Source organism: Podarcis raffonei, chromosome 8 (genome assembly GCF_027172205.1).
Source record: "Podarcis raffonei isolate rPodRaf1 chromosome 8, rPodRaf1.pri, whole genome shotgun sequence".
Taxonomy (NCBI): Eukaryota; Metazoa; Chordata; class Lepidosauria; order Squamata; family Lacertidae; genus Podarcis; species Podarcis raffonei.
This window is the reverse complement of record NC_070609.1, coordinates 56,952,528-56,980,121: the sequence shown is the minus strand read 5'-3', so window position 1 is coordinate 56,980,121 and position 27,594 is coordinate 56,952,528. Positions and strand designations below refer to the sequence as shown.

The following is a 27,594-nucleotide window of genomic DNA, read 5'->3' as shown; positions in this document are numbered from 1 at the left end:
CATTGGTGACAGATTACTGGTCTACTTAAAGAAAAAGGTAAGTTTGTTTTTGCAGCAGTGATTTTTAAAATATATCCCTAAAGGGCATAGGCCTAGCAATAAATCAATATCCTAAGATAAATGCTGGTGGAAGTTCTAGAAACTAGTAGTGTATATGTATGTGTTAGTTGGTCACCTAACAAAACAGAAGTAAAACGCTGCAGGCTTAAACAGTTTTGATTTTATCTTAGAAAGGGTTGAAACTGCTGTAGATTTGCTGCAAACATTTGTACACTACCATTAAAACACAATATGGCCACTGTTCAGAAACACTGGCAGTTATCAAAAGAGTAATCTCACTACTCTAAAACTCACCCATTTGATGGCCCGTTGTGCACAGTTTTTCAACGCCTCCTTTTGCTTGTTTCGCTCATGACAAATTTCAGCTGCTTTGCCTTGGGCAGACTGATTGCTGGCAAGTCCATGTCACCATTTTCTTCTTAAAAGTGCTAATTTGTAAAAACAGTCTAATATAGGTTAAGCAGTGCAGTGGACTTGGATCCCTGCGTTGTTGCCACGTAATGGTATGCCATTTCTGCAAAAGGCATAATTTAATGTTAAAAGCTGGTGTTGGAAGCACTGCCTACAGCTGCTGAAGTGGGAATGCATGTAATCACACCCTAGAAAAGTTTCATATAGAAGCTGAGCATTACCACTGTGTACTTTGAGAATAAATACAATTTAGGCAATTCAGCATAACTTCTATATTATGGTTTGGCTATTTAATTTTGTTTTAAAAGTGCCATTGTGAAGTAGCCACACCTCTAATCCGCATTTCAAAAGAATGCTTTAGAGCTGTTTAAGAGTTACTCTTGGTAGGAATTCACTTAAAACATTGCACAGCTAAAAACCAAAGTGTTGTATATACATAAAGTGCCCCCTTATTATCTTAATTACTGGAAGGGCACATGAAAAAGACATCTAGGAAAGAATGACCTTAATTTTTCCTAAAGACTGCCTAAAATACCATTTCTAGTCTAGCTCCAGTGTAGTCTTAACTATGGCCTGCTATGTGTGCTGGAACCATCAGTACTGCCAGTTTCCTGAAATAGGTAGCCAAGATCACAGTATCAGTCCCATCATCACCATCTGAATTACCCTTTCCCTCCTGATACCACAAACTCCAAGCATTGCACTGATAGGCTTACCAAATAGCACAAAAAAATAATGTTCTCAGTTTAGTAGGAAAGATAGTTATCAGCGGGGTTCCTACTGGACTTATCAGTCACTTCAGCCAATAAATTTAAACAGCTGTGGTTTTAACTGCAGCCATTGCCACTCGCATAATCTAAGTTAAGAGAGGGTGTGACCTTTTCTGTCCCAGCATCAAGACTGTTGGAGGAAACAGTCTCCACTTCTTCCCAGCTCAGTAGGATTATAGCGCTGCAGTCCTCTGGTGTAAGGTAGACTGAAGCCTCTTCAAGAGTTGCAGTGCACCTGGTACTAGAAGCAGCACATCCTTGGAAAGGGCTCAAATACTTCATTTCTCCATGGAAAGTGCTTCAAAGATATTAGGATTGCAAGCTCTGTCACTACTGCCAACATAACAGATGAAAAAGAACAAATAAAACCCCAGGTCAGTGAGAACCTCTGTCATTTGCCACATCTTGTAGCCTCCTCAGGAGGGCTGTGTGGTTTTCTGGGCAGATGCGCTTGGCGGGTGATTCAGCCCCCTCCTCCAGGACAATGCCACGCTTTTTTGTTGACGTCTCTCCAGTTCTAATCATACTGTTGATCTCTTGAAGCCTCTGAAACATACCACAAAGAACAACTGAATGCTGTCTACTTCTCATTCAAGTCAAACAGGGCATTTTGATTTTCTGAATCTGATTCATGTGTCACATACATAACAAAAAACACCAGTCTCAAAAAGCTATAATGTTACAAAGAAAATGGTATATATAAATGTTTTGCTAAATTACAAGTTCATTAAAATTAAGCTTGTTAAAACCTTTAACTTGTTAGCTAATGAAAGAGTTTGGACATCAATAGTAAACGTTTACCTTTGATGGGCTGCTGCTAAAGTAATAGAATATTTTCTCACGTGGAGAAAGTGCAAACTCGTTTTTGTGAGGGGAGATGTAAATCGAGTGATTCTGAGAAAGCTGTATTCTGCGGGGAGAGCCACTTCTTACAAAAGGATATGGAGACAGGGGAGGAGCTTCAGCCTGTCATACAAAGATAGCAAAATTAATCTGCAGTTATCCACACAGCAGAGAAACCAGGATGTTATGCATTTGAGTCATTGCATGATTGCATGGTGATCCACACCATGAAATGAATCAGAGTATGCTTTTGTTTTTGCACCAGTAAGGCTGAGAGAGATACACTGGGATAACCAATCTGGAATAGATTCAGCAGCACTCAACTCAATTATATTTATTTCAATATTTAAGGAAATATTAGAGGACCTGCATTTACCACATAAAGTGAATGCTGTGTTCCACAGTGTGCATTTATCTAATGCATCAAATATACAAATGTCAAAGATGTTCAAGTGACAAACCTATAGAGAACAAGACATGGTAACTCGTTTTAAAACCATTCTGGATAGTTCGGTTCAAGAAGTCTTGTTTCATGTTACTCTGTACACTTGTGCAACACTATTTTACATCTAGAGATGCATTTTTTAACCACCTCCCAATATTTAACTCAAAAGCCACAAATATTGCTAAAGCTTTGCTGCTTGAGACTCAACCCTAGAATAACATATTATGTCTAGATGCAGAGTAAAAAAAGAAGTCCTACTAGCAGTGCAATATCTAGAGCTGGACATAGACCTTTTACTATAATAATCTAGATGTGGTATAAATATGCTTTTTACCCGCCCCCCAAATGTCCTTTGGAGGTAAACACACAAAAACAAAACGTATCCTTCACCAGTAAGAACATAATAAAAGACCTGCTGGATCAGGCCAGTGACCCCTCTAGTCCAGCATCCTGTTCTCACAGTGGCTAACCAGATGCTTCTGGGAAACCCACAAGCAGGACTTAAGCACAAGAGCCCTTTCCCCTCCCATTGTTTCCATCAACTAGTATTCAGAAGCATTACTGCCGCTGTCTATGGTACTATTTTAAAAGCAGCAATGGACCCTTGTTTCTAGGACCCACAAAGTAGACTGTACAACATTGTTTTTTTCTGACATTAATAAGACTTATTACAAAACAGGAAAGGCTTCTTACTCCATTGGATGAAGAGTACTTCAGGGCAAAGCCTTTAATTCGGTCACTATAGACGTTGTTATAAAACTGGATCAGGTCTCCGCGCTCTTCTTCCTCAATTTCACTGTTTGCTCCAGTCAAGCGTGTTGGAGTAGGGGGAGCACTGCTGGGCTGCGGCACTGGCAGGGTGCTACTAGATCTCATCACTGGGCTGGAGTCTCTGCTTGCTGTGAAGGCACAATGGAAGTTTTTTCATCAAGTTCTAAAGAACTTGCTAAACAAAACATACATATCAATATTTTCCTCTTGCTACTGGATCATCAAAAAGTCCCAGCCAATAACGCTTTAAAGCAGGTGCAGATTATCCAGCTGCTTTTTCGTATGGCCTTTGTTGGAATGCCAGGGTTTCTAAGTGCTGCTCTTTCTGCTCAACAACTGTCTTGGAGGCAGCTCAAGAGCTTACAGAAAGCCTGGGACACTCTAGAGCCATGATTCCCAACATGGGGCACACGCCCCACAGGGGGGCAATTTGATTTTTAGGGGGGCAATTTGAGAATGAGTTAACAGTGAATGGCCTTTTAGGCTTCCTCTACATGAATAGGAATTCACTTTTTGAATAATAAGAATTATATGTCACAGGGGACGGGGCATCAGAATTTTAGAGATGCTTAGGTGGGGCATGGCCAAAAAAGTTGGGAACCCCTGCTCTAGAGTATTCTAATCCTGGATTCCCATGCAGTTCAGTCCTCTCCATGGTCAAAGAAATAAGCCCTACTGTGCTTGATGGGGCCTGTTCTCAAGCAAGTGCACATATGGCTGCATCCTTTTTAGGATTCCTTCAGCTAAAGAAGGGTAGGGCAACCGCAGGGGCCAAATCTTTCATCAAAACATATTACAGCCACTTACTTCTATCCTTATTTCTTTCAGTCGGGGAATTCTGCTGGTTATTGCTGTCACTGTTGCCTGAATGTCTTCGTCTTCTGCCTTTAATCAGGACACTTCGATACACCTTCCAAAAGCCAAAGTTGTGGTAGACGAAAGACAAGAATTATAGAAGATTACTCCCTTGTCTCATATAAACAGAGGCTTCATATATAAATGTTAATTATTTTATGGAAAACTCTAAATATGCTCAATTATACGAACTGCTGCAATCAGGACCTAGACCATTCATTCCAATGGGACATTCCTAGTGAGCAATGATCAATTTCTGTATGCACTGCACATAGTCAGACCCATTGAAATTAATGGGCACGACTAACTTAGGGTCATTATATTCAGTGGGTGTTCTACACTGATGTGGACTTTCTAGGGGGCAGGCGGGGTAGGGACCTGGAAAGCTTTCCAGTGCCTTCAGTTGCCTGGGATCTGATTTATCATGTTTTATTTGATTTATATTTAGCAAAATCTTTAAATGGTGAAATGAGAAGGAAAAAAGATCATTAATGCATACTGGTTTAAAACCAACCAACCAACAAAAAACCTGCTTACTTGGCTCTTAGCTTGTGGCTGGGTCCTATAGCAGCGCATGATGTTCTGAAACGATGTGTCTTCTTTTGTAACCTAAAACACAAGAGGGGGATTCACTGCCATAACTAGATCTCTCTTCTTTCAAGTTATTTAGCACCCCCCTCAAAATGTACCTTTTGTGAACCTTTACCTTTGCTATTACATAAATTGCACACATTAAGAGCTGGTCTAAATGCCGGTCCATCATGAGTTCAGAGCACTGTACCAGCGAAAACTCAAAACATGTCCATATTTTCTTCCTCAGCTCATCCGAAATATCCAGTTTAAGACAGAGATCCCGCAGACGGATGCTTGCTAAGTGGAATACCTAATACAGAGAGGAGACTGTCAGAATTACCCTCTATTAGGTGTTTATAGAATTCTATGTTTCATATCTGTTAATGAACCATGTACACAAAGGTCACTGGTCCTACCTCGGTATTTTTAACAAACGTATGCCATATCTAAATCTTCTAACTAAACCAAAGTGTAAGAGAACATTTTGTTGTTCTGTTTTAATGTTTTACCCTCCAACGATGCTATCAAGGCTAGGTGCTGTAAACATTCAGAGACTGAAACCATCTGTTGTTCTATTACTGTGGATTTTATAATGGAGTTAAGAAAATGCATAATTCTCAAGATGAAGTTTCTTGGTCAATTCAAAGAGACCCTTTCAAAGTATCTTCTTTGAAAGGGGTAATAAATCATTACCAAACAAGTGGCAAAATGTCTGAATGTTGTCATTTCCTTCTCAGAACTGCTATGACTGTTAGTCCCTGTTAGTCAGTTTGGTTTATTGTGTTTAGCAAACAGCCATTACACACATAAAAATGATAACAACAAGAATACTGCTACTAATACAGTGGTACCTTGGTTTGCAACCACTTTGGATTACAACTGTTTTGGATTACAACCATGTCAAACCTGGAAGTGTGTGGACATTGGACCTGATACAAAAAATGTTGATGCCTGTTATAAAAACAATGCTTTACTGTGGTCACAAACCTAACGTATGTGAGTTGTATTCCTTAAACTTATATATCCGATTTTATCAACAAAAATTCACTTTAACTATTATTTTTCAAGAAGGTGGCTGGAAAGCAAGCAAGGAAGAACAAAGTCCCCTTTTTAACAGGAATGCAAAGCCAGGGAATGCTATGGGGGTGGAAAATGGATTGGGAGGGATGAAGAGAGGGATCCCTTTTCCAGGAGAACATCTGGTTGGCTGGCAGCCAAAAATGCCCTTTGCAGATTCAATCAATCAATCAATCAATCAATCAATCAATCAATCAGAAGCAGTTATGGGATGGTACTCTGTATAAATGTGAGAGGCACAACAACCTCTTCTAAATCACCATCATGAAAGGTAAGAGATTGCATGAAGTGCAATCTAATATGTCTGAACATGACTGAGGACTGAGCAATGTTGCAGTAAAATCAGAACAATGTGGATTTTGAACTCTTATTTACAATAGGCAGAGTAGACTTACAAAAAAATGGTCGGAGTTTATCATACACATCTCCCTGTCTGAGGATGTTCTTACCCTAAGAAAGAAAGCTTGGATTTCCAGCCAAGTCAGCACTGTAGTGACACATGTGATTTTCTATGCTGGATGTACCTTTCTAAAGAAGAGTGCGAGTGAGCCGGCCTTCCTAGACTTAGCACTGCTACTGCCCATTTGCTGCTTTTGTCGCTCTCCGGGAAGGGCAATCTGCTGGAACTGGCCTTGTAACTGAAGGGCTGTGCCAGTCATTTGTTGAGTACTGAGAGTCCCAGCAAGGGTCTGGGCACTGAGAGGCTGGATGGAACTGGGCAGTGGCTGGGCCTGCCCACTTACGTTGACCTGGACTGGAATGAAAGTTATTCCTCCATTTTCATTGGCAATGCCTGTAAAAGGAAGAGCAAATAAATGCTGCAGAGGGACCGCTGGGAGAAAATCCAGAAACATTTGAAACAAAAGGTTCCTACTACTTAGGGAAGTATATGAAAATGTACATACTGAAATTTGAGAAAAAGGGGGGAAGCCAATTTGCTTCTGGGGCTGAAAGAAGCTTGCGTACTGGGAAGTCTGAATTTGGGGGACATTATTTATTCTCTTACTTCTACCCTACAGACCCCTCTCACCCTGGTCTAAAAATAGATACTTCAAGTGTCAAAGGTCAGGGTTAAAAGTTGCATCTTCGTTATATGGCAGAAGGTGCAAACATACTTTCGTGGGGAGGGAATTCCACTATTTAGGGGTTGCCACAGAGTATGCACTCTTGTGGGCTGCCACTCGCCCCCCCCCTTCTGAGGGTGGAGGAACTCCTAAGAGGGTCCCTACTGAGAAGGGGTACCTTCAAACTCTTCAATTATATGATTCACCCACTTCACTACAATCCTCACCCCAACGATGGCACTGGGAGCCACTGTAATGGTTATTTCCTACATTTTGCAAAGACCATGCATCCTCCTTACCTTGTACCGGTATTGTAACTGTCTGTCCATTATTTGCAGTCACAGTTGCGGTCGCTACAGTTACTAAAGTCTGCCCAGGCACAGGAGTGACAGGTATTGTTTCTGTGGAGACGTTCTGAACAGACATTGTACTGATCACGGGCTGCTGGGAGACCCTCACAGGAGTCCGAGTGGCCTCAGTAGGGGGGTCATTATCAACAAAGAGCCTTCTCCTCGTGGGGTTACTTGTTGGAGAGCTGTATCTCTCATAAAGCGTGGTTGGAGAAGATGAAAGGCCTGCAGATTGACAAAGAAAGTGGGGGGAGAATTGCATGTAATCCAATACCTTCTTATTTAAAGTTTAATCCCATTCAAAACATCAGATTAAGGGCTCATGTACATTTTGAATGTGGCAAGGTTGTCAGATTATTTTACTATGTCAATTTCATGGAAGAGAATGCTCCTTGTGAATACGCCAACATAAGTCACAGCTGATTATCATCATCCTCAGGCCTTTTTCCCAATATGATCATGCCCTGTCCAATATGAGGTGGTGTTTAAGTAGTAATATTCTTGATGTGCAAACACAGAGACAAGATGCACCTTGTGATAAACTGAGCAAATCTTACCCTTTCCCAGTGTTCCAGTTTCAGCACGAATCTCATTCAGTCTCCTTGGGGTTAAAGGGGAACCTGCCACACTGTTCCCATTTGACTTTTCAAAATACTGAGATGGCATTACCTAAAAACATAAGATTCATGCATTTTTTATCCTTGCAAAACCTCTTAAAAAATGTTGCTCTCTGTAGTCCAGTTCAGCCATTAGAAGAACATTTTACGGCCTTTTAGAGTTTTTTCTCCCTGCTACTTCTTGTTGATTTTTTAACCTCCACTGTTACGTTCAAAACAGGAGTTACCATTTACCAAAATTGCTCCAAATCATGGTTTTAATCTAGTGCAAACTGTGGCTAATGATGTCCCAGCCTTGCCTACAACCCAAGATTTGAACAATAGCTGTAACAATAGTAAGTTGGGATCCAAATAATAGAAAATTCCAGTTATAAGCAAACTGGGAAGGGGGATTTTAATGTGATCCGTTTTAAATAAATAAACATGTAGGAACAGGAAAGCACACAATCTCATAGCATGGTTGAGATATCTAGAAACATGACATCTGATCTGTGCCTTACTGTCTACTATACATGCCTATACATGTCTACTCAGAAGCAAGTCCCATTTAATTCAATGGTACTTACTCACAGGAAGGTGGTACAAGACTGCAGCCAGTACCAGTTAAATAAACACGATTAATCTGTTTTCTAGTTACTTAATGCAGGAGCCAGAAACTCCAGTAATAATCCTGGACTGCTGTGACAGACTTCAATGACAATTCAAAGTGTTGGTGCTGACCTTTAAAGCCCTAAACGGCCTTGGTCCAGTATATCTGAAGGAGCGTCTCCTCCCCCATCGTTCTGCCCGGACACTGAGGTCCAGCTCCGAGGGCCTCCTGGCGGTTCCCTCACTGCGAGAGGCCAAGTTACAGGGAACCAGGCAGAGGGCCTTCTCGGTAGTGGCGCCCGCCCTGTGTAAGGCCCTCCCATCAGATGTCAAAGCGATAAACATCTACCTGACATTCAGAAGACATCTGAAGGCAGCCCTGTTCAGGGAAGTTTTTAATATGTGACATTTTAGTGTATCTTTCATCTTTGTTGGAAGCTGCCCAGAGTGGCTGGGGAAACCCAGCCAGATGGGTGGGGTACAAATAATAAATTTATTATTATTATTATTATTATTATTATTATTATTATTATTATTATTATTATTATTATTATTAATGTACATCTTTAGATTTTCTTAAAAATTCCTGGTTCAGTGTTTTCTTGCAGAAAGTAGTGAGGGACAACGACCTGGATCTGCATGAACTTCTGCTTAAACCTATATGATGAGCCTGCTGGCAAATAGTCTCCCCCCATTTCACTCACCCTCTTGCTGTCACTGAGCAAAGAAAATGAGATACTGAACAATCAAATGATGTCTAAAGGAAAGGAGGACCCATTACTGACCAATAGCAGGACATGAAGACTCAAGGGATGGTTGTGCCCATTATATTCCTAGAGGCCAAGCTGCTGGCACTTTTAATGTAAAATTGGCTGAACACCTGAATCCATGCATCCTAAATAGCTTCACTGACTACAAGAAAAAGCACTGCTGGCAGACACCGCAGACAGTTTTTAAGGAGCTGCCTCAGTAGAGGAATGGGGTAGGGGAGAGGGGCAATGATTGCTGACCACAGCTCTTATCAGCCCCAGCCAGAATGGCCAACCATCAAGGATGATGGGAGTTGTAGCCTGAAACTTCCATAGGGTAATAGGTTGGATAGAGCTGGTTTAGGGTTAAGTTGGTGGTAACTTTCCACAGGCTGGGCTTAGAATCTGACTGACAGGTGTGTGGGGTTCAATTCAGACAGACTGCAAAAACAGGAGTCAGCCCTCTGCTTCTCAGCTGATGAACGGGGGCTAAATCCTTCCCATTTTGGTTAAACAGGCAGAATAAATTCCCAAGTACTAAATAAAGAAGTATATACACACACGGCAGATAAGCCCCATACTTTACCTCCTCACATGTGGGAACTTTATTTTCATTTTCTTTGATTTTGTCCCACAACGGTGATTCCGCTTTCCATGCCAGACTTTCTAAAATCTGCTCTTCGATGTGATTAAGGTGCTTCACTACCTCTCTGCAAAGGCCATCTTCTGCTCTAATCAGAATCTCTATCACCTATAACAAATATTGCAAGTTTAAACAAACAAACATTGTTATGTCTTTGAAACTACTATGAAATTCAATAGCATTTTTAAAAATTAAAAGGTGTTAACTTCTTAGTAAATTATAACATTTTCCTTGCTGACTTTTAGAAGTCAGAGCAAATGGTAAAAAAGAATTCACCTTATAAAAGTGAAAGGCAGGAACATCAAATATATCGGCGATGAATGGGAAATTATCAGTTGCTTTGTAAGAGTAAATAATTATCTCAAGGCAGCAAGCCATGAGAGATCTGTGAAACACATCATGCTCCAGAATCCCCTAGGATAGAAAAAGTGTTGTACAGTGAAGAATTCAATCAGTTCAGCATAAAAACGCAAAAAAGCATTTCTTCATTCAAGCAAGTCCTTTAAAAAATCTAACATAATATAATTTGCCACTAACTAATTTGCACCAGTAAGGTGGAAGTTGACACTGAGCAGGCAAAGGTAAATGTCTGAGTTATGCATCTCTATCACTCGTTCCTAAACCTCACGGTTATGGCCAATCACTAGGACAGGAAGACCCATGTTCATGAATCTCCTGCACACGCAGACTCCTCACTTAATTTCAATTTAGGAAGGCAGAATTTCTTTGTTGGGGAATATGCACACCTCACAGGTCTCATCCACTTATAAAGACAGATCCCTTCTGGGCAATGGACTTATCATGCAGCCAGCGTCTGTTGGTTATTCTGGGACACCTGGGATAACAATACCTGTCAACAATATTAAATGTGTTTAATACTGCCAAGGTTTATATATATGAGCATTTTAAAATGACCATTTTATTCACTGTCATGGAGACTGCAACTCACATAGCAATTTCTCTGGAGGAGAGGTTATACTATTGCATAGAAGAGGATAAACTGCTTTGATCTCAAGGCAACAGAAATTTCATTAGTTTAACATTATGTTTACACAAACTACGAGGTTAGGCAATCTTAAAGACCCTGCAGAAAACAATGACTAAATTGGTGCCAGCTTATGGACTGATTACCATAATTATTATTGTAGGTAAGTATTTCATTTTGTATTAGCTTCTTTTGAAATAAGAAAATTTATGCGAACTATTCTGACTTACTTACAGATAAATCGGCATCTCCTAGTCTTCTCTTTTCTTGCTCAATGACAGACTCCAATACCTTATAATAAAGGACCTCAGCAAGACGAAAGTGTTTTCCAACAATTTCTGCATATTAAGAAAAGAAATTCAAGACTTGGGGCTAGATTTCGTCAGCTGCCATTAAAAAGAATCATAATGGGGGAGAGGAATGCTTCCAAACAACAATAATTACTTTTAAATTCCTTGAAACAAATAGAAATTACAAACATGTTCTTATAAGGCTATACTGCACTATTTCCAGATGGATCAGTTTTCAGACAGAACACATGTTCAAAGGCCAGGCAGCTTTCAAATACTAGTTGCACTGTGTACAGGGATCACTGGAAGTATAAGAACACAATGGAAGTTGCTTTATATATGTATGGCCTTACCTTTAGAGAAGCTACCAGGTTCTCCCTGTGACGGTGTTCTCTGACAATAAATGTCATACATTTCTTTCACCCTGTTGGCAATTGACAAAGAAGGATCCCTGGAACAAGCCCTGGCCAGAAAAAAATCAATTATTATTTTTTTGTAAATTAAGAAGGAAGGGGTGATATGGTTTTTCAGAACACTATGAAGTAATACCACTTTTATCCAGCCATTGTTCATAGAATTATTTTATTTTTAACATACTGCCTTCAGCCAGGGTCTACTTAGGGTAGACCTACTGAAACTAACAAACCTATGTTAGCCTAGTCCATTAACTTCAATGGGTCTACTCTGAGTAGGACTAGCATGAAATGCCACCACAAGATGGAACTCTGCATGTTTAGTTTTGCTAATTTTATTACATTTTGTTGTGTTGCATTTCCAACAAATAAACTGATTTACCATGGTAATGAAATACCATTAAATGCCAGTTATAAAAACAGGTGTCGTTATTTCATCCAAGAACAGGGGAGCATAAGAAGAACACAGTGTATGCTTTCTTATACACAAAGAGGCTACATGTAATCTTAAAAGGTAATTACTCCAGAGAACTGTATCTCTGCCCAAATGGAGAGAGGGGGGAAATGACAAAGCTGTTCATGCATCTGTGATCACAATACTATGTATTCTGAAGTAATATAATATCAAACTCCTTCAATTAATCTAAAAATTCTTGTTTTCTATATTTGGCTTTCCGGTCTGTAATGTTCCAGGAAGATTAGACCAACTCATTTTAAAGCAGTGATTCTACTAACCTGAAAATCTGCTCAAGATTTTCACTAGGGGCATTTTTCAGGCCTGTCAGCATTGTATGAAGTCGGGTCAAGCTGTATGTGGCTATGGAAATGGGACTTGTACACGGGTCGCTCTCCTTTATATACTTTCGACCAGTAAGAGGTGTTGCTATTCTAAAGGATTTTGCCTAAACAGCAGCAACATGAAAATATTTTAAGAACTGAAATTACTACAATAATTACATAAAAATTAATTATTTCATGATTCAAAATATTTTTAGGCCACTTTTCTGGGTCAAAGCCCATCTAAAGAGCTTACAAGCAAAATAAGAGACAAAGGTTAAAATTAAAACTTCAAAATGCTACAAACCAACACTTAACAAAACTGGAGAGAATGTAATTCAGTTAGACCAGGCTTCCTCAAACTCGGCCCTCCAGAAGTTTTGAGGCTACAATTCCCATCATCTCTGACCACTGGTCCTGCTAGCTAGGGATCATGGGAGTTGTAGGCCAAAAACATTTGGGAGGGCCAGGTTTGAGGAAGCCTGAGTTAGACCCTCACTTGGTTAACAAGCATGATGTCTGGAATAGTTACATCTTCAGGGCCTTCCCCAAAGTCTGCTACATAGAGATTTGGTGCTGGCCCAATGGAAGGGCCAGCATGGCTGTGGGACCACCATAAAGAGGTGCATTTCCATCCTGGCAACCCACCTTGCCAGCCTGAGGGTGAGCACAGCAGAAGATCTTAAAGTTATTACTGTAAAGCTTACAACCTTTACTTTGATTTGGGCCTGGAAATGCACCAGAGAAACAAATACACCCAGAGATGTAATTCTGACCATGGGCAATATGCTACTATGACTATTCTAAGGACAGACAACAACTCACCAATAGAACACACAACAGACCACACTATACTCACTCGTTCAAAATGCTCCTGCAGATTATATTTCACTTGAACTCTTTTGGCTGTTTCCATGCCTGAGGCTGTATTTAAGCATCTTCTCAAGGTTCCTATTTCTTCATCTGCATCATCTCCAAGAAATATTCGCTCATCTAGATTTCCAACTGACAATATGTACTCCTCATAAGCCTTGTTGATGGCTTTGCTATAATATTTGGGGGCGTGGGGGGAGAGATAAACAGTGTTGAGTACTCAAAATATAAGTGACTGCAACAGAACGGAGGGAAGCGTTTCAATAAAAAGGGTCTTCCTAGGCCTTTTCGCTTCTGTCATGAGAAAAGTCAAACAAGGTTAGAATTTCTACAAAGTGTTACCACAGAAAACTGTTGGATCTTTGATTCCTTCTATGATAACTTTTACAAAGTGTAACTACTAAGCCAACATTTATTTCCTCAAAATATGGCATCAATCTAAATAGTGAGAATCAGCACTATTTTTCTAGAAAAAGAGGTGCCGGAAAGCACTATGCACACCCCTCCTTGTTCTCTTATAACTCGTGTTGCGTCAGCTTCATGCTGCATCTTTTTCCGTTATGTCCCGTGGCAACTAGGAAGTACTGGAATGGGTTACTTCCGGGTTTCGCTGCTTGTGCCTGCACAGAAGCGCCAAATTACGCCACGCGCCTGCGCAGACACAGTGCTTTGAGTTGCAGGCATTTCACGTTATGGACAGCCCTCCAGAACAGATCCCATCCGTAACACGAGGTACCACTGTAATGACAATGGAGTGGGGGCCAGAACTGGGTTCTGGTGAGTTCCAGTTGAAAAAATCCCTACTGAGAACTATCAAAATATAATAAAGTAACCAGCAGATATCTAACTGTATAAGATGAAACTGCTGACAGAACTGCTCTGCTCAGATTATCACCTCTCTAGTTTATGAAGCCAAGATATGGATTACCGGTAACCTTTCAGGTACATATGCAGATGCCTTGTTCCTTGCTTCCCCAGGCAAGCAATCAAACCAGGAAGTCTTCCATTAAATGTAAACGAAGCCAAGATATTAAGCCAGGGTCCAGCAGCTACATGTTTGGACAAAACACTTGTTCATCCCCCAGCTTCAGCTTGAACCAAGTTATGATAATGCAAACATGGGAAATGATTTGGATCTTAAGTTGATCATTTGTTAATGTAGAGGAAGGGGGTGGGGAGGAGATTTCTGGAACCCTCTTCACCACACCATCTCCCCAAATCTCCCAACCCCTAGAAGCAGATTTTTTGGGGTTAAAGGAAAAGGGGGAGTCAGAAAGAAAACTAGGGTCCAGCCATTAACTTTTAATATTTAAAGGTGAAAAGAGAGCTAGGAAAACTCAACTAACCTTGGGACTTTGGTGCACATTCAAAGGCAAATGGATTGGAAGAAGGGGTGGGATAGAAATTTAATAAACGTGTGTGTGTGTGTGTGTGTGTGTGTGTGTGTGTAGACACACACACACACACACACACACACAGTGGTACCTCGGTTTACAAACTTAATCCGTTCCAGAAACGGATTAAAACGAAACAGTTCTTAAACCGAGGTGTGCTTTCCCTAATGAGGCCTCCTGCTGCTGGTGCCCTTCCACCATTTGGATTCCGTTCTGAGACTGAGGTAAAGTTTGCAAACCGGGACACTACTTCCGGTTTTGCGGAGTTCGTAAACCGAATCGTTCGTAAACAGGACTGTTCTTAAACCGAGGTACCACTGTACATACATACACACCCACATAAACACATACATACATTTAGGCAATTTGTCAAGGATGCTCCTGTTTAAAATACCTTAAAAAGGTACAAATGCATTTGAGGAAGCTAAAAAATTATAGCCCAGGCTTTCACTAAAACTGAGTGGTTCAAAATATGGTGATTTACAGGAGCAAATTTCATACCATTACCAGTGATAGACTGGGCTTCAAAACTTAGCTCTAAGCGGTGAGGGATGTTGTGATAGATTGAGAGCAAACTAATGGAACCTCTGTATCCAGCAAATTCTGTGACTACCAATGCTATTGTTCTGCAAAACTTACAAGCTTTCTCCAAAGTTTCCAGGATCCAGTAAGCCCATCAGATTTTCTTCCTTTCCCTTTAGAATCTACAAGAAAACAGAACTAGTGTTAAGTGCAAGCAATGGAATGACAAATCATTAATGAAGCATAACATTTTAAAATTAGTTACATACCTTTTTCTCAAAAAGTTTCCTCAAATAGGGCTTCCAAAAATGTTCTTTTATACCCTTGGCTTCCAATACTAAACCATCATGTAAGGAGCAGAGCTTTTCAATGATGCAAGGAGTTTCAGACAACACCTTAAAATCTTTACTATGGAAGTCTTCAGGTAGCCCTATGATATCAAGTAGCATTGGGGGTAGGGAGGGGAAGGGAGGAGTAAAAGTATTTTAATATGAAAAAAATTCCAACACTCAATCAATCTTTATTGCAGTCAAAGACCAGACAACAGAAACAGAAATAACATCAGCGACAGGTACGACATCAGCATCAAGGAGCGGACGCAGTAGGCAAAATTGAAAATTCCCTATATACTTATTTATATTAAAAATGACACTTTCTCAACTAAAATCTACGATTCAGAGTTTAAAATCAGTATTCATTCACCGACCACCTCTGTCACTGCGGCAAACATTTGGGCTTTTTTATGTGAATCAATTAGCTGTTTTATGAAGGAATTTTTGTTTCTTGAAGACTATGATACAAACCATGCTCTCTCCCTTCACTTTTCATCAATCCAGCCCTGTGTATGGATAAACAATACGTTCTTTGGCCTGCTGTATTTCCTATGGCAAGGTTAGAGAGCAATTAAATGTGCAGATAAAGCAAAAGGGTGAACAACCTGCATTATATTTAATCCTTTTTAGAGTTCTGCTCAGTGTGACGTACCTAATCTTTCAGTGTAATATTTGGTTCACTACACTCAAAGCCAAACTAAAAAAGCAAGTTTTTTTAAACAAAATTTCAAAATAATGAATTTGTGGCATACCATGAGCAGCATTATAATAAGATTTTTAAAACGTACCTTTAAAACTAGGATTCAGAAGCTCCTTACGATTTGGGCACTGGAGAGCATTTCCATAGACTAGATCGAGGACACATAATAATAAATGGTAGGAATTGACTAAGTCATCACTGATCATTGGGAAATTGCCTGAGAGATTACAAACAAGATTTGAATTACATTTAAGATTTCAGAATTCTCAAAAAAAATGCAAATGACTGTAAATTTTAAGATTGGACAGTTACCAATATTACCTTACAGTCCTTTACTCATGAATCTTTTAAAAACACATACATCGTTCATTGTTACTATCAAAAAAGATTTGACTGAAAAATAAAGCATGGGAAAATGTTCAGTATTCCCTTTGGGTAAATATAAAAATGCATTCTGAAATATTACATGCTCCTTTTTAGAAGTTTTAATGTTAATGTAAAACTATTACTCCTTTCTTACTGGACTTAAGTTCTCACTGTTTAGAAATCAATTTGTGTTATTATATAAAGAAATGTTGATTAAAAAGTGCTCCAAACTTTAACAAGATGAGTGCAATCCTTAGAAAAGTTCTCATAGAATAAACTTCCAACACGAGTGGTGATCAGAATTAAATGGGAGTTAAACTCCAACAACATCTGAAGAGCACCAGCTTAGCATCAACAGTGTGCATTAATCCATGTGCATATGCAATACTGGAACAGGTATGTAAATACATTATAAATGTAAATGCATGGATCAGACACCTACTGACATCCGATTTAAAACTGTTGTCATGTAAATTACAGATAATAATACATTAATACTGTAATACTATAAACTAAAAACTGTACATATAATAACTTCCAAAGCAGGAGTGTTAGGACAACTGATATTTCAAAGTTCAGCCCTATTACTCTCTAATTTCTTATTTGCTATTTTCCTTTTAAAAAATTAAATAGCAAAAAAGTGAGAATACTGCTACTGTTTAATTGCTGCCTCAAATAAAGAACATTTCCACCTTAAAGAAACCACAGATAATACTGAATTACTTAAAATCTGAGAAGCAGAATAACTAATCATCAGCAACTGTACTGTTAATACTATGCTAGTTTACAGTACCTTAGCACTTGTCTTACCGCACACATTAGGCAAGAGGCTAATTCACCTGCACCAGAAGTAGTAAGCAATAAATCTATATTACTTTCTGTGCAGAGAAAGGAAGTTGCAAGTGCTTATCATTAAGCAAAGCTGGTCACACAGGCAAGCCCAAACTTGTCCTTGAAATGTGGTTGCCATGATAAACGCAGAAGAAACCCTCAAAAACAGTGCAAACAAGGTCCCATGGCTATTTGTCAAAAGCAAATGAAGCCTGTGCATGTGAAACTCCATTTCACAGTTTACAAGCTACATTATCCCATTTTAAAGCCTTAAGTATTCCATGGGAGGTAGCTGCCATTCTTGCAACAACAACAAAAAGCAATTTGTTCTCATGGACTGAATAATAAGCTAGAAGACAGCAGCTCATTAATAGTGCTCATTAAATTGCAAGTCTTTAATACTTAAAAATAAAAAGGTTAATAAAAAAAAGATAGACAAAAAGTCCTGTAGTTTCTGACACTAACCCCTATAATCCTAGTCAATTTGCTTCCATCAGTCTCCCTTTTTAGATTCATTGTCCAAGCAATTATTCTGTACTTTACTTGCAGAAGTGGGCAGTTTTCAGGGTTGCAATATCTACTTTGGTTTTGAAACCCAAGATTCACTATCCAGAGCCAGGTACAAAAGGCATAGAAGAAAATAATTAGTAGTCAATAAATTTGTTTTGAGTATCAGAATTCAGCTCACAGGGGGATGTTAAACTACAGAGAGTCAAAAATCCTTGCCAATCTACTTCAAATCATCCAGAGATCTACCAGTAGATCTCAATATACCTTCTGCCCACCCCTGCTCAACTGGTATGAATCTCAGCAAGAAAATAACAGTTCTTTTTTCCTTTGAAAACAAATTCATGGTGGGTTTTGAAATAGAACGCATTCTAGGAACTGTATTCCATCTCAATGAGCTGTGATGCTCATATTATTTTCTTACATTGTAACAACAGATTAAGAATGTTGTATATTTACTCAGTCAAACTTTTGACAACAGTTATCACTACAAATAAAGCAGCACATAAAGTAGGACTAGTTGTTTAAAGCCAACAGAAATACTCAGTTTAGACAACAACTTTTTTGTACTTGTATTATAGTTGATTTAACCCATCAGGAGTGTAAGAATTGTTAGGACAACAGTCTACAATGGGTGAAACCAAAGCCTCTTCCACAAATTATATAGACACTTCATGCCTTTAGACAAATTAGAGACACTTATAACAAATTAGAGACACCTATAAATCTATACACAAGGTTAAAACAGAGGTCCCATTTAACAGCCAACACCCATAATTCCAAGCTTGTTAAAGAGAACAAGAAGAATGGCTATGCTATTTCTCAATCAAGCTTTAAAAGGGAGAGCTTTCAGCCAATTTTCAGATACCCAAACAACAGTACAAGCAAGACTGTATTAAAGATACAATCCTATGTGTACTTAACTGGGAGCAAGGTTGACTGAAATCAATAAGGTCAGAGAAACAAAACACTATGAAAGCGGTAATAAAAGGGAGTTTTCAGTAGTGGTTCCCAATCTGTGGAATGCTTTCCCTGGTGAGGTGAGTCTTCCTTTTTAATAGCTTTCAAGAGGAACTGAAAAACATCCCTCTTTACCCAAATATTTGATGGACGGAGAGATACTGTTCTTGGAAACCCTGAAATCACTGTTTGAGACAATGATGCTGTGGGTTTGTTTGCTTTAAATACTAAACAAATAATCTTATTACTGATGTGTTTAACACTATGGGTTCCTTTGTGAGGGGGGGGGGGAATTGAATAAAGAAAGACAAACCAACACCATCAAAACAGGGACAGCATCCCTCACTAACTATGTAAGGGAAGCGTGGCCATATTAATCACACCTTTTTTTTTTAAGGGAAAACCAGAAGACTAGCTAACCAAGTCAAAATCCAAATGAAAAAGGAGGCAGTTATGAAAGAAAGATCATTCTACAGCTTTGGAGCAATTATTAAGGTGCATTGCTATCATCACACCTCTTAAAAGATAGTATCATGAAGGCTATGGAACACAATATTAAACATCAGTTCTTACCTTTTGCATAAACAAACAGCACCCAGGAAAACTGAAAAACTTCAGAGACTGTGCAAGGCTGTCTCCTTTTTAGTAATGACGCCATAAAAAGAAACAAATTATTATATTTTCATTTATACGATGAAGGATCTCAAAAATATACCACTCCTATAGAAAAGTCAGACACACTCCGGGCTGTATTGTGAATGCTGCACACATAGATTTGCTTATTATTTTCCTTCTAGACTGACAGCTCAGGAGCTTTCAGGCTAGGAGGGAGATTGTGCAGCACTCACAGTCCTCATAGTTCTTTGTTTCATTAAACAGGGCAAGGATACAGAGAGTATGCCTGGCCATCTAATTTTGCCCATCAGTCAGAAGCCTGGAAAGACACTTAGAAGCAGGAGAGTAACTGATGGTGGGGACAGAGAAAGGGGACAGGTGAACTAGTGCAGGTGAGCAAAGCAAGGATTGGGGAGGGCATTTCCTAAGAAGTTAGCTAACAAACGGTACTAAACATATTTACTTAGGTTACAATGAAACTAACACACAACTTACTTCCAATTAAATGGGGTCAAATACAAATCTTAGTTTTTTAAACAACAACAATGTATTAATACCTTAATTAATATAAGAAATCCATACCTTTGTTTTCTTCCTCTCTGCTGGCGTGGTTGGTCATCTTGAGGGTACTTGAAAATATCCTGAAAAATGGGTTCATACTTCTTAAAAATTACAGCAGAAACTGTAAAGTTTCTTTCTAATCTTGTGGTACGTTCTCTGAACTGGGAGGGTAGATTTGCCATATCTTCCCATTTCTTCATCTTGTTAAAAAATTCTATCAAACTGAAGACATTTAGATTATCAGAAATATAGTCTTATGAAGTATCTTTCTAAAAACCGATTGTGATTTATGTAACTTTGCATGACTACAATAGAAAATATGCAAGGAATCTTAATTTTCAAACGCTTTAATAATAAATTAGGAAAACAAAGGACAGCCTATTTTAAAATTGAAATAGCTATGACTACCTGTGTGTCACTGCTGTCTATTCCTCTGAATGTTCCCTGCCCCCTCCTAAGTAGAACAACATTTATTCAATGTTACCCCCATAAAACATGTGTGATGTTTCCATTTTCAACTCTATTATAGCCTCTCTTCAGTTATGGTGGTCACATATTTTGTGATTGCTTCTTAGCCAGTCCTATGGCAGACTATGCAACATCCTATAGCTCTAAGGCTACTTTAAGGGAAATTGCTATAAAAATGCTTCCTAGGTGAAAAAGTATATTGCCTCATACGGCATAGGGTTGTATAATTTTGGGGAGATATCTTATAATATGACCCCAACAGGGATCATACTACCCTATTTAAAGGCATGTACACCTGGAGTCCATTGGAGTACCTCCCATCATCTGAACAAAGCAGTGATAGATGAGACAAGTTAGCAGGATTTAAAAGCAATAATTACAACTAAAGCACACATCAAAGAAAAAGCAACACATATAGAGATATTGATTCTAATGCATGAAAGTATCTTAACTTGCAAGCATAAGTGATCTCAGACTGCCTTAAGTATTAGGTCTCACCTGAGAGCCAGTCCTTCCACCTGTGTTTACTTAGTTACTTTCTTTCCTTTTCTCATGCAGCTAGTCCATTGTCTTTTATCCAGGGGCATAGGAAAGGGGGGGGGGCGAGAACCCCCCCCCACCCCAGAGACCATCATGGAGGGGGTTGACAAATTATCAAGGAACAATTACTGCCCTATTAGGGCGGTTCATAAAAAAGTTGTCCTGGAATAGGTCCTGGAAATAATATAGGTCCTGGAAAGTTGGCCTATTTAAAGAAATTGAGACTAGGCAGAGTAGATTAGGCCTTGCCTTGCCTTCGCCCTGCCCCCTACATGCAGCTGATTGGCCAGCTGGATTGGGGGTGGGGCAAAGGCAAGGCTGAATCTACTTGGCCTAGTCTCATTTTCTTCACATAGGCCGACTTTCTGGGCTGCTGAGGAGGCCTGCCAAGGCCACTGCTTGTCCTGCGCACCCCCTTTGGGCCCCAATCCACCTCCGAAAAGCCTCTGCTGCCCCCAAAAGTGGAGCGTGCAGGACAACGGCAGTGTTGCCGTCCCATTTTGCCTGCGCTGAGTGCCACCCTGGGCACTCGGCAGGCCAGCCTCCCCTTTGCCCCCAGCCTCCCCTGCATGAAGGTAGGATCCCCCCTCTCATTCACACACCCCAGTCTTCCCTGCATGAAGCTAAGACCCCCCAAAAGCAGTGTGTAATTAAAAGAAGAGAAAAATCAGCAAAGTAATTCTGTGGCTAATTGAACAATTCCTTTAAATAGGATCTATTAATGAAATTCACACTTTTGACAATCACTCTGATGGTTTTGCAGAAAAATATTCCTAGACACAAGACTTTTATTTTTAAGCCCTTTCAGTCTCCCATCTAGAGGCTAAGTACAGCAAACTGTACATTCCCACCCCTCTCCCCAAGGCTGGATTATTTACTTCTGTGTGCTCGTGTATCTGTGTCTCCCTTGTATCTATTAGGGACTATTCTCTCGCTTTTCCTTTGATATCTATGCTACTGATTACTTCTGCTGTTTTAATTTTAGAGAAAGTGTTTAATTTAAAAAGGATCTGTACTATAGAATAACAGTGGTAACAATACATTGAAGACAAGTAAATATTTTGGGGAGGGTGCTTCCAGAGCCCTAGCGCCACCATCCCAAAGAGGATAAAATGCTCAAACTGTCTTGCTAAAACTCTTGAGCTGTAGTATATTAATGCTGAAATCTGTTTAAGCATATTTGCTACTGAAGACCTGTTTTCTTATCAACTTTCTATTAAAAAAATCTTACCCAAGTATAAGTCATTTTTGCTCATTCTGTGCATTCTAATTGCTTTTACCTATGATCTCTATGCCAATCCAATGATTCTCATTTTTTTAAAAGAAAATATTATTTATTTCTTGCATTACAAAACAACAAGAAACAGTATTGGAACAAAATCTACCCTCCCATCATTTCCGAAGACATGAGGTCACATTACAGAGTTCACATCCCTTAAATTGTTGTATTGCTTTTGCACGGCAATTACGGTTACCACATCAATCATTTACAATATGGAGGTGGTCCCATGTTTTCCTCTTTCACACTGTACATCATAAAAGCATGCCAGTCCACTGAAAAAGTGTCTTGTTTCATTCCTTTGCTATTTTTAGTTTACTGGTTATTTTTTCTGTCAGAGCTTACTATCATCCTTCTTTATACCACGTGGTCAATGTTGTATCCTCTAAGAATTTCCAATACCTAGCTGTTACTAGCTTGGCTGCTAATGAAAGATGGCAAATAAGATGCTTAAAATGCAGATTTGTATTGTCCCCTAGGTAAAGATTAAGTGAAGCCAACTCGGGCTTCTGACTATATTTTGTTCAGCTATCTCTCTAATTTGATTTGAATGTTTCCTCAGGTCTACCACATGTTCTGTGTCCCCATTATTCCCCCTCTCTCTGTCTATAATTAATCTAAGTATCAATGATCAGACAACAATGTTCATGTATGTGACCATGTGCATGTTATTCTAGTCCTACAGTGAAATTAATGGACCTAAATTAGTCATGTTGATGCATCGCTCTTTTTCCCCCTCTGCTGTAAAACTTTTCACCTCAAGCATAAGTATGAAATGGTACAGAAAACAGAACTTTGGACAAGCTGTGCTAAACAACAATGCTGATGGAAGTGAATCACTTTTTCATTACAAAAATTATTCATGCCAACATTTAAGTTGTTGATGCATGTTTGTATTATTAGTTGATATACTGCACTTAAATAAATGTTAAACAAATAACTCTGACAGGAAATAAATATAAACATACTGTTGTTACAAAGGGTCAAACCAGCAAGAGCAGTTTTAACAAGTCCTAGTGATTAAAATCACTTGAAATATTATATTTAGCAAGGTTATCCCTGATCCCCATACAGCTAACAACCAGAGAGCATGCCTAAGTCATGATAATAGTCTCACTAGTTACTTACTATAGCAATTCACACATTAGTATCAATTCTAAAACTTTCTGATTTGTTAAAATAGAAGTTACCTTTGTCCTGAGCAGCGCAATATTCTTATTAAAGATACATAGTTTCCTTCAACGGTTCCTCTGCTCACTGTTGGGACAGCTTTTCTGCAAGCCACGTATAAAGAACATGCTAGCCAATGTAGATCATTTCCCTGTTACATTAAAAGAAACAAAAGCAGAAGTTGACTCCTCTCTAACTCATCTGTCTAAAACAGAAAGGCTTTATTTTGTTACAGCAGGCGTCGCTAACCTATGCCCTCCAACTGTTGCTAGATTACACTCCATATTCACTCGAGCTGTTGAGAGTTGGAGTGCTAACATTAGAAGCGCTACATGTTAGCCACTCCTGAACTACAGATAAGATGAATGATCAGGGAGTGGATTGAGGTTTCAAAGAGCTACATCACGGCATGTTAAACTACTCTCTGAACAGAAAGCATCAAGGCCGTATCACAACCAGCTTTTTAAAATTATTTATACTTATTAGCATAATATAGATCTCTATGTGCCTCTTGGAAGTTCCTTCAGTTTAAAATACAATTTGCCATCCAGTGTGGGGCAGAGGAGCTGCATTGGAGAAACACAAGCTGAAATCCCCTTTGGGCACATACAACCTATTGCACAGTTATTTCAAATCCCAGTTTATATGTCAGTAAAGTCTTATAAAGCAGAGGGTGTGAAGTAACAAACCACATTAGAGAAATGTTTCATTTCACTGAAATGAAATTGCTAAGAGGCAACTGGACACAGAAAATATTTAACAAGGTCAGAGATTAAAGCAAATATAAGACTATATTTGCAAGAGCAGCCTTTCCATCAATAGAGGGAGAGAGGTAGGATTGCAGGGTATCTCCATCAGCTCTGCTGAAATACATTTATAGGCACCTCCTTCCCTTTAAATCTTTCTATTTTTGCTGGTCATTACAGTAATTCTTTAACCAAGTAATAGTGCTTGAGTTTTCTCTTTCACTTCTCCCTTCCAATCCCTTTCCCTTTTGTGTTGTCTCTTTTAGTGTAAACCATTTAACAGGTACTATCCTATCACTGATAGTTATAAGCCATTCTGGGAGTCTGGTTTTTGGCTGAAGGCCAAAATAAACATGCTTTAAATAAGCAAAACATTTTAAAATACAAATAAAGCATTTTCAACATTACTTGTATACAGAGTCTTGTTAGTTTTGCAAAGACAGCCCTCACTGTCAGCAGTGTCAGCTGCATGTTGTTCTGGTTTAAATCCAGCCTAGCATTGTAATGATATATAGGTGAGGAAAAGACCAGAGAATAGAACTTTAAAATAAAAGCAGTTGTGGGAAATATAGGGCTACTGTTGAATTAATTACATTTCTCAAAAGCATGAATTGATAATATCCAAAAGTAATAATCTTTTCAGAGAAAGCATTAGATTTATCAAAAGTAGTTCTGCAAATAACAACTTCAAAGTTGAATTTCTGTTTGTTTTCTTAATGTAATTTACAATTCTGAAAATGTGTTTTCATTTATCATCCCTAAAGTGTGTTTTCATTTATCATTCCTAAAGTGTGTTTCCAAGTGTATCAAGTGCTGTTCTACTACACTTTCACATCCCTTTCAATCCACTTGAAAATACACATTCTGCAGAGAAGTACTCTCTCGGCCTGAAAAGCAAGATGAGCACTGCACCCCATAGTCACCTTTGACTGGACTTAACCGTCCAGGGGTCCTTTACTCTGATTCTACAGAGCAATTCATAAAACGTCTGGATTAATTAACACAGGGTACAAAAGTGTCATATTCACGTATGTTACATAAGACTGGGATGGAGATGAAAAGAAGATTAGAAATTAAAAACCAAGAGGTTGACTACAGACAACTATTTTGACAGGTAAATTATTACATCAGGCATACAGCCATGTGGTAAATGGAACAGGAATAGACAACCTGCAGCCCTTGAGATGCTGGTGAGCTATAAATGTCACCATCCCTAATCATCTGCCATTTTGGCTGGATCTGATCAAAGTTGGAGGACCATAGTGTCCACACCATTGGGTAACTTCTACCTCTGTCAAAGCCCCTTTCTGGTGGGATATATAATTCTACCTCATGGCCTCCAACCCACTATCCAAGCTAAGGACACACCCCCTTCCCTCAAAGCCCCTCCCATCAAGGTTTCTTTCTAATTCACTGCCTCTACCACAAGCCCCACCAACTCTGTCTAAGATTATCCTATCTAGATTTACTTCTGCTTCACGACTCTGCCCCTCTACAAAGTCAAGGCCAATCCTCTCCACCACAAGCCCAGCCCACTGCCAAAGCTCTTTCTGCCAAGCAGTAATTTTTTTCTTGGGGAAAAATGTGGGGGAAGTTAGCTAGTTAGTTTATTGTGGGCCCAGTCACAATGCCACTTCCCACCCGGGGTAGTGGCTAAATGTATGACAAACTCAAGCAGACAGTGATCTGGACTGGAAATGGTCACAAGTGATTGCAGATATAGGTGGGTTTTTGGCTCAGGCATTGGGTATATATCCGTTCTAGCCCCCCACCCCCAAATTATTTAATTTAATAAAAGTAAGGGAACTCAGTTCCCCAGAGTTCAAAAAACGCCCCCTGCTGCCAAGATGTTCTACTTTGTGACCACGCCCCTCCGCAAAGGCCCCTCCCCTTTCACCCCAAGCCCCTCCCACCAAGCAGCAGCACCCCGCCCCCTTCGCTGCGCCCCTCCCCCTACCTCCAGGGTGTAATTCCTCCTCATGCTCTGGTAGCTCAGCCAGGCCTCAGCTCGGGCGCGCTCGTCCATGTTGAGGCTGCTGCACAGGTCCTCGTAGCGCTGCCGGGTGTCTCGCTCCGCCTCAGCTGCTGCCGCCGCCGCCGCTTCCTCCTCCTCCTCTTCGTCGTCGTCCTTTTTCTCCTCATCGCCGTCCGCTGCTCCTTCTTCTTGGACGGGGGCGTCGGTTATGGCGGCCCCCGCTTCCTCTGCGGCCGCTGTCGTCGCTCGGGGTGAGGCGACGGGGGTCGGCGAAGGAGCGCCCCCTCCGGCGGAGGCAGTGGCAGACGCGGCTGCCTCCTCTTCTCCTTCGTCTCCGCTCAGCATCGCCAGTGACGGGCGTGGAGAGGATGAGGAGAGCGGAAGGCGGCGGCGAGGGTCGCGCGCAACAACGCCGGCGAACTCGAGAGCCGCGGCTCGCGCACAGGGGCGGACTGCGCCTGCGCAGCGGATTGTTTTCGTGCGTTTGAAGCGAAAGTTGGGTGGAAAGAGAGAGGCCGATGCCGAGCTGCACCCCTCCTTCCCTCAGCCGCCACCGCCGCGGCGTTCGAATCTAAACACCTCGTCTCCCTCAGCCCCCCCACGGCCCCGCCCCTCACCGCTCTGCTCATTGGGCAAGGGCGCGCCCACGCGAAGCCAATCAGCGTGCTGCTGTCTGCGCAAGAGATTTAAAAGTCAAGAGCGGAGGGGAGGGGAGCGGAAGTGGGAGCGTTCGTTTCTTCTGGGAACTACAATTCCCATAAAGCGTCAGCCTCAGTGAGGGGCGGGGCGAAGTGGGAAACGTGTAATATGTCATTTTCCTCCTCCATATCAATACCAAAGGACATAAATCGATTACCACTGATCGCCAGCTGCCTCAGAAATGATAGGATCTTACACGTTGGACACTAACTGTTTAGTTGGGGACTGTAATCATAGTACATCACATCAGGCTTTTTCTTTCTAAGTTTCACGGCGAGGTCTTTTAAAAAAACGAAATTGACACACCCACACTCAACAAGATACAGGCCTCAATTTTGTCCCCTGTAAAAAATATAGAAAATGACTGGATAAAACCGGTAGTTTGATTTTTCCTGGGTTTTTAAAAAAAATATGGTGCGGATGCCCATCATGGATAAAGGTAGTAGTGTGGTGGGTGGGAGCAGCGATTCAAGGGAATGGGATAGAAAAACAGCCCAGATACATCAAGTATTATATGCTGGTGTGGACTGCAAGAAGCCAAGTGGCAATTAAAATTTGGAATGAAATACGTCCCCCTCTAGAACCACTTACAGTTCGAACTAGGCTCATAGTGTTAATTTAGGGGCCATGTATAGTCTTACTCCATTTCTTGTCTTCTTTTCTGATCTGTAGCATGCCCATAATCAATTAAACCCCTTGTTTATAAATTTAAAAGTATTTGCCATGTTTACATTCAGACAAATGAGAAATGTTATACAATTCCTATAAGCACATG

At 40.2% G+C, this 27,594-nt stretch overlaps 1 protein-coding gene across 3 annotated transcripts; it reads right to left on the bottom strand.

Annotated features, from left to right (window-relative positions):
• Positions 1 to 200: 200 nt before the first annotated feature.
• RBL2 (RB transcriptional corepressor like 2) lies at positions 201 to 26,710 on the bottom strand. 3 transcript variants are annotated; one of them, XM_053400173.1, is made up of 22 exons: positions 26,103 to 26,706; positions 23,420 to 23,550; positions 19,964 to 20,164; positions 19,340 to 19,404; positions 16,191 to 16,319; positions 15,340 to 15,500; positions 15,188 to 15,252; positions 13,141 to 13,327; positions 12,240 to 12,406; positions 11,445 to 11,554; positions 11,036 to 11,145; positions 10,093 to 10,230; positions 9,760 to 9,924; positions 7,777 to 7,888; positions 7,169 to 7,444; positions 6,330 to 6,598; positions 4,862 to 5,038; positions 4,693 to 4,764; positions 4,108 to 4,210; positions 3,223 to 3,428; positions 2,043 to 2,207; positions 201 to 1,787 (listed from the first exon to the last, which is right to left on the bottom strand). In XM_053400173.1, the coding sequence occupies exons 1-22, from the start codon at positions 26,463 to 26,465 to the stop codon at positions 1,617 to 1,619; spliced, it is 3,543 nt and encodes a 1,180-aa protein (XP_053256148.1). In that variant the 5' UTR covers positions 26,466 to 26,706; the 3' UTR covers positions 201 to 1,616. The 3 variants fall into 3 exon arrangements, 2 of the variants coding, with proteins under 2 accessions (XP_053256148.1, XP_053256149.1); XM_053400174.1 differs by having other exon boundaries at positions 11,036 to 11,139; positions 26,103 to 26,705; XR_008331851.1 differs by lacking the exons at positions 201 to 1,787; positions 2,043 to 2,207 and having other exon boundaries at positions 3,320 to 3,428; positions 4,845 to 5,038; positions 26,103 to 26,710.
• Between the last annotated feature and the right edge of the window lie 884 nt (positions 26,711 to 27,594).